At 54.8% G+C, this 7,514-nt stretch overlaps 1 protein-coding gene across 1 annotated transcript; it reads right to left on the bottom strand.

The window, feature by feature from the left end:
• Positions 1–309: 309 nt before the first annotated feature.
• Positions 310–1,399, bottom strand: NPW (neuropeptide W; the record flags this gene model as incomplete). Its single annotated transcript, XM_045870465.3, has 1 exon — positions 310–1,399. A coding segment is annotated over one exon (657 nt), but the record flags the coding sequence as incomplete, so codon positions are not given.
• Positions 1,400–7,514: the final 6,115 nt, after the last annotated feature.

Here is a 7,514-nt window from a genome sequence, read left to right as displayed (position 1 = left end):
TGAGTCGTTTTCCTCTTTCTGGTGGATGGCAGTGGGACCCTGGGACCTGGTGTGATGACCCCACCCTGGAACAGGAGGGGCAGTACTGGCAGAGAAGGAAGGGGACCTAGGCCCCAGCAGTGTCTCTGCCTCTGTCCCCTCTCCCCTCCCCCGCCCCACAAGGACTTACAGATCGAGATGGTTAGGAGGGGGCATCCCCTGGCCAGGGAGAGGGCTCCTGTAATTGCCAGGGTGTGAACGCAGCTGTTTGCACCCCGAAGCTAGATGCCAAGTATACAGCGTGGAGGAAAAGGGTCACACGCGGGAATGCATGAACCAGGCAGCTTTTATTGACCAGACCACCTGGCCTGGCCTGAGCTGTTCGCCCAGGAGGAGGAGTAGACTCCTGGGTCAGACAAGGGGGCATCACCAGCAAGGGCTGCGTTCAGGATGGCCCTGGGGAGAGGTGGGGGCCAGCGAAGATGGTTCACTGCGCAGACCATGGCTGAACAGGAGACACTCCGAAGGTTCTAGAAAGAACAGAGCAGGACCTTGGGGAGAAGGCTGTGCACCCTCCACTAACCCTTACCTCCCCCCCCCCCCCAAGGCTCCTGGAAAGCTTTCTGGGCAAGAAGTGGGAGATAGGAAGGTCGTAGGGTGTCTCGTGGGCACGCGGGCGTGCGCTCCGGGCCCAGATCTCTCCAGACATCCTCCACCCGCTGCTGTCCCGGCCCCCTTTCTCTCCCCACGTACCTGGCCTGCTTCACGGAGGTCCAGGAATGGGCGCCCTGCCGCGGCTCCAGTTCAGGCTCGGGCTGCGCAGTTCGCGCCCTGCGCGGGAGTACCTGCGTCCCATCTCCAACAGTTCCCGAACCTCCGAGGAGAGCAGGAGAGCACCGCGAGGGACGGACGCCGGAGAGAGGGTGTCTTTGGCGGATAGCCCCTGGGGGGACGCGCCCAGGCCTTGGGTGTCCCAGGGAAGAGACCCGGCAGCGGGGCGCAGCGCTCGGCGCCACATGTAGGGCGAGCGGCGCAGCCCCATGAGCAAGCCCGCGGCGCGGCCCACTGTGTGGTAGCGGGGACTCGCCACGTGCTTGTACCAGGCGCCAGCGGGCAGCGCCAGCAGCGCCAGCAGCAGCAACAATGCGAGCACCGGCCGGCCCGCAGGGCCCCGCACGCCTGTGCCCCGCGCCAGGGTGCTCAAGTTGACGGCCGCTCGGCGGGGCAGGCCAGGAGCTAACTCAGATGGGGCTGGGCGCGCCGCGGAACTGCGGCGTCGGGGGCGCAGCGCGGCGGGGCCAGCTATAACTGCTCGCTGGCCCCGCCCCGCTCGCCCCCGCGGTACTCGCTCAGCTCCCAAAAGGTAGGGGGAGGTATGGAGAGGGAAGAGGGGCCCAGGCTGCTGGGGCAGGGGCGTGGGTTATTGGAGTATCTTCTCTGAGTGGGTGGGCCTTCACCTAGAGCTCATCTTGACGCTCCGCTGGGGGCGCCCCTGCTCCCCCTCAAGAAGAACTGAGGGGATGGGCGGACATGGGCAAAGGGATGCCTCCTTAGCCAGAGCTCTTGCAGGTTGGGCACCAGCAGAGGAAAGGCTGCGGGGCTATAAGAACCCTAGTGGGGTCAGAAGGGCTGACTGGTGGGGGTCCTCTGTATCATTCAAGAACTCTGTGTATCTCCTCTCCTGAGGCTGTCTCTTGTCCCCCCACCCCTCCCCACCCTCTCCCACACTAGCAGGTGGGAGCCCTCCAACCCACTTCCCAGCTGTGGCTGGATGCTTGCAACCAAAGGTTGGTCACATGGAGCCCTCCCTGAGATGGTCAGTGGTTTCCCATGGCTTCCACAATAAAAAGTAAACCCCTCCTCTTACCCCAGCCCTGGCCTGGGCAGGAGAAGGCCCTGTGGACCTCCAGCCTACTCTCTGGCTGTGATCCCCCCCAAGACCACTGTCTCTGGCCAGTTTTTATCTTTCTGCCTTACCCAACAAACTGCAATTCTGCCCGCCTCTGTGTTTGTCCTTGAAACATCCTTCCCTTCCTTCCCAACCCAGCAGACTTGCACTCATCATTCAGGATCCTGCCTACATGGCCCTCATCTGAATAGTCCCCTGGAGTATTCCTCCGTGGCTGTATGTGTTTAACAACCTCTTCCAGAGGGCAGAGCCTGACCCATTCTTGCCTGAGCCCCAGCCCAGGACGGATGCAAACTCTGAAATAATCAGGCCTCACCCCACCCCCAGCAACCACACCACTCATGGAACATTTTCTTGATCCCAGACGCCAGGGATCCTGAAATGTCTTTTTTCTTTTTTTAAAAAAATTTTATTTGTCGGGCACCTGGGTGGCTCAGATGGTTAAGCGTCTGCCTTTGGCTCAGGTCATGATCTCAGGGTCCTGGGATCAAGTCCCGCATCGGGCTCCCAGCTCCGCGGGAGGCCTGCTTCTCCCTCTGCCTCTCTCTCTCTGTCTCTCATGAATAAATAAATAAAATCTTTAAAAAAAATAAAAAATAAAAAAATTTTGTCAGAGAGAGAAAGAAGCTGGGGTGGGAGGGAGCACACAAACAGGGGTAGCGGCAGTCAGAGCAGGCAGGGGGAGAAGCAGGCCCCCCGCTGAGCAAGGAGCCTGACACAGGACTCGACCCCAGGACCCTGGGATCATGACCTGAGCCAAAGGCAGACGTTTCACCGACTGAGCCCCCCAGGCATCCCTGAAATGTCTTATTTTGATCTCCAAACAATGCCACGAGGTGAGGTAATTTTTTTAAAAAGATTTTATTTTGGGGGGCGCCTGGGTGGCTCAGTCATTCAGTGTCTGCCTTTGGCTCAGGTCATGATCTCAGGGTCTTGGGATTGAGCTCCGTATCAGCCTCCCTGCTCAGCGGGGAGTCTGCTTCTCCCTCCCTCTGCCTCTTCCCTGGCTTGTGTGTGCACTCTCTCTCTCTCGCTCACTCTCTTTCTCAAATAAATAAATAAAATCTTTAAAAACAATTTTAGGGGCATCTGGGTGGCTCAGTCATTAAGCGTCATAGTTTTTCAAACTATTAAAAAAAGTTTTTTTTAAAAGGGGGCACCTGGGTGTCTCAGTCTTTAGGCATCTGCCTTCGGCTCAGGTCATGATCCCAGGGTCCTGGGATCGAGCCCCGCATCGGGCTCCCTGCTCCGCCGGAAGCCTGCTTCTCTCTCTCCCACTCCCCCTGCTTGTGTTCCTGCTCTCGCTGTGTCTCTCTCTGTCAAATAAATAAAATCTTTAAAAAAAATTAAAAAATAAAATAAAAAAATATTTATTTACTTATTTTAATGAAAGCCCTTTCTAGGACTTCTGATCTTTTTTTTTTTTTTTTTTAAGATTTTATTTATTCGAGAGACAGAGAAACAGCACAAGCAGGAGAGAGGCAGAGGGAGAAGCCGACTCAGATCATGATCTGAGCTGAAGGCAGACGCCTCACCATCTGAGCCACCCAGGCGCCCTGATAAAAAATTTTTAAAAAGATTTTATTTTTTAAAGTAACCTCTATACCCAACATGGGGCTTGAACTCAGAAGTCCAAGATCAAGAGTCGCATGCCTGCCAGGTGCCCAGAAGTGGACGATTATCGACCTCCTTTATCAATGAAGAAAGTAAGGCACAAGGAAAATGGATTTGTTCAGATCACCTGTTGGGTAAGCAGTGGTGCAAATGGGGTCCGACCTAGATCCCCCAGCCTGACAGCACAAGTTTGGGGACCTGAACTGCAGTTCTCCATGGAAACTGCCCCTCGCCCTCTGCCTGTCTCTGCAGCAAAAGGGAAGGCGTGATTCTGGGAGTGAAGGGAACAAAGTCCTTCCTCCCAAGTCTCCCTATCGAGGGGCCACAGAGGGGCTGGGAGTACAGAGGATGCACCTCTAAGGCAGGAGGGGCCCAACTTGATTGTGGGGAGCCCTGGGGGGGCAGTTAGAAGCAATGGCAGCCCTCCCTACAAAGGCCTTGTGGAACGGGGGAGAAGTGAGCCAAGCCCAGCGCCCTGTGCTTGGTGGTGGGAATGGGGGGCGGGTGTGCACCTCAACCTCTCCCGTCTGCTTCTTCACTTGCAAACTGGGATGATAAGAGCCCCTCCTCAGCTTACTGTGAGCATTAATCCAGGCACGGGTCTTGGCATTACGCCTGGCACACGGTAGCTGCTCAAAACATGGTCACTACCATCTCCTGCGGTTACTGTTCCCAAGGCTGACCAGCCTCCTAAGCTGTCAGTAAAAACGCTTTGATGGAGGGGTGACTGGCGCAGGGACTGGTGGGGTAGGGGATGCAGAGGGAGCTGCGGGCACACCTGGAGGGGCCTGGAGGACCACAGGGACCCCGGAGTCGTGTGGAAAGCAGCCTCCCCAAGGGGGCCCTTGGCCTGGAGAGCCGCCTGGAGTGTGCAGTGGGCGGGCAGTGCAGCACGACGCGGGTCACCAGGGTCCCCTGACGCTGCACATCCTCCGGGCTAAGAGTACTTGGTGGGGGTGGGAGGGGGAGAAGCCTGCCTGGAGCCCCCCACTCCACCCAGCTCAGCGGGGGAGAGTCCGGCACCCCCTGGAGATGGCCCAGTAGGATTACTTGCGGCTAGGCGGTAACGGGGTCTGGAGCCATTAGAACACTGAAGTAGAGCTACAGATACCAGACGGATGAATCTCCAAAACAGTATTAAAGAAAGTACCCTGCACGATACTACATCCCGTATCTAAAGTTTAAATACCCGTCTTGCTTGTTTATGGCTGTGAAACGCAGGAGATTTCATCGATGAAGGCCCCAGTGAGATGGAGCGGGACTCCTGCTGGGTGACTGTGCAGAAGGCACGTGGGGAGGGAGCCCAGGGCCGGGCTGGGGGAGCAAAGCACACCCTAGTCCTGGGAACTCCCAATGTGGGGTACAGAGGAGGAGGGGCTCTGAGCCCCGCCCAGCCCGGAGCCCAAGGCTCCAGTGACAAAGGCCTCCCCCCTCTCCCTGCTGCAGGGGTCTGGAGCCAAAGCTCCACTCTGGGAGGAGGGGAGGAGGTGACGGGCCCATGAGAGCTGACTCTCCTTTCTGGGACTCACCTCTCCCTTCATCCACCCAACACCCTCCTAGAAACCAGGGGAGCGTGGCTTTGGGCCTGCACACCACCTTTCTCCAACGGCACCAGGCTGCCCGTGGGCCAGGACCATTCAGAGCCTGGCCCCAACAAGGACTCCATCCTAAGGACGCAGTGACTGAGCAAATCTGTTTTGTCTTCTTTTTTTAAAATTATTTATTTCTATCGAGGTAATTTACATGATTAATATAATGCTAGCATAAGGAAGAAATTCAAACTCCCTGACCCACCCTTTCACATCCCAGTCGTGCTCTCCAGAGGCAACAGCTTCCAGATCCTTCAACTGTTTCTTCTAGTATTTACTCCCTACTTAAAAACCATAAACTTAACTATTCTAAAAATCTGTGGTCTTTTTAAGAAGCCGTAACTAACGTACCCTGAGTAGTGTGCACATCTCGTGTTTTATGCATACATCTGCATGCCCACCGCCCAGAACAAGAGAGCAAAGAGTTCAGCTCCCGGGGAGCGCCCTTTGCAGCCCCCCAGCCCCCCTCACCCGCACCCCAGCCAGAAGCCCCCAGCATAAGTTATGACCTCATCAGGGTCCCTACCCTCAGCCGCACCAACATGTGGGGGCGGTCCTGTGCAGTGGAGGGCGGTCAGCAGCATCCCTGGCCGTCACTCACCTGTACAGGCAGAGTTAACAGCCCCTGCCCAAGATGTGCCCCAGATATCCTGGAACCTGGGCACACCTACTTGACGTGGTAAGCGGGGGGTGGGGAGACACTGAAGCAGATGAAATTAGGGACGCTCATCAGCGGACCTTAATGGAAGCAGATGGTCCTGAATTATGCAGGTGGGCCCAGCGCCACCACGTCGTTGGTGGAGGGGGGCAGCGTTGGAGGAGGAGGGGTGACAAGGACGAGGCTGGCAGGGTGCACCTTGCAGATGGAGGAGGGGGCTTCTAAGGCTGGAGAGGAAATGGATTCTCGCCTGAAGGCGTGCACCCCACCTGCACCTTGATTTTATCCCAGGCAGACCTGTTTCGAACTTCCAAATTTCCTAACTGTAAGATAATACATCTGTGTTGTTTTGAAGCTGAAAAGTTTGTGGTCATTTTTTTTTTTTTAAAGATTTATTTATTTGACAGAGAGAGACACAGCGAGAGCAGGAACACAAGCAGGGGGAGTGGGAGAGGGAGAAGCAGGCTTCCCGCGGAGCAGGGAGCCCAATGCGGGGCTCGATCCCAGGACCCTGGGATCATGACCCGAGCCGAAGGCAGACGCTTAACGACTGAGCCACCCAGGCGCCCTTGTGGTCATTTTTTAACAGTGGCCATGGGAAACTAATAACCCAGTAGATGTCAGTAATGCTCCCACTCTGCTGTGACCACCACAAACGTCTCTTTGGGGGTAAAACCACCCCCAACTGAGAACCACAGACCCTTAGATTATAAACCGACACTTTCTGATTTATCTGTTTTAGGCAGCACCAGAAGGCTTCCTACGAATTTAGATGAAGCTTTGGCCCTCTCACACCCTCTCCATCCTTCTAGAATTTTGTCACAAATTTTGGTTAACTCAGTAGCCAGCGTTTATATTGTTATGGCTGCGTAGATATTGTTCTCTGCTAAGTGTACTATGATTACATTTCCTATCTCACTGATTGCTTTTTTTACATACTTATTGTGCTATTTTCCCCCAAAGGTTCTGAGAGATAGGTCGAGTTCCTCGCAGTACCTTTTCCAGATTCTCAAGCACGCGAGGGCACCCTGATCGGTTCCATGTCTGCTCTGGAGGCTCCCTGTGGGAGATGGTGGCGTCCTACTCCAGCCTGCACACCCCCTTTCCCACACATCCATGTTGGCGTCTCCACACGGGCATCATCCCACGCTCTGCTTTGGCTCTTGTCTGGGTTGGAATCCGTTTTCTGGATGCCAGGTCATCTTCCAACTGGTACTCCCTAACATTTTGGAGACACGAACACTCTGGTAGTTTCATGTGAATGGGGACATAGGACCTAAATAATTTGTCCCTTTTATGTCAGTGTCTTTATGCCTAATGGAAAGATTTTCTGGTTGTAGAATTTGTGGATGGATATCCCACTCCTTCAGAAATTTGAGGGAATCTCTGGCTTCCAGTGTTCCAGGAGTAAAGTCCTATTCTCAATCCCCCTTCTAGGATCTTCTCCCTCCTTACCCCCTCCTCCCTAAAGCTGTCCGCCATATGGCAGGATGATGTCACTTGCTGGGGGCCTTTCTTCCGTGGCTGGGCCCTTCCTTTCAGTGTAAAGACTCACGTTCTTCAGTGACAGCCCCTACGGTCTTATTAGATCTTGGGTAATTTGCGCCTCTCCACTTTCTCTGTTCTCTCTGACATTCGTAGATATTAGATATTGCACCGTCCAGATTCAAAGTTCCAGCTTCTTTATTTTCTTTGTGTTCTGCTTGCTGGGAGATTTCAACTGTATCTTCCCAATTTGCTCTTGAATTTTTACTTATATTTTTGA

Source organism: Mirounga angustirostris, unplaced genomic scaffold (assembly GCF_029215605.1).
Source record: "Mirounga angustirostris isolate CCGP_5_RB_7025 unplaced genomic scaffold, mMirAng1.0.hap1 SCAF_5, whole genome shotgun sequence".
Taxonomy (NCBI): domain Eukaryota; kingdom Metazoa; phylum Chordata; class Mammalia; order Carnivora; family Phocidae; genus Mirounga; species Mirounga angustirostris.
The sequence above is the reverse complement of the archived record's forward strand: the minus strand, read 5'-3'. Positions and strand labels throughout refer to the sequence as shown.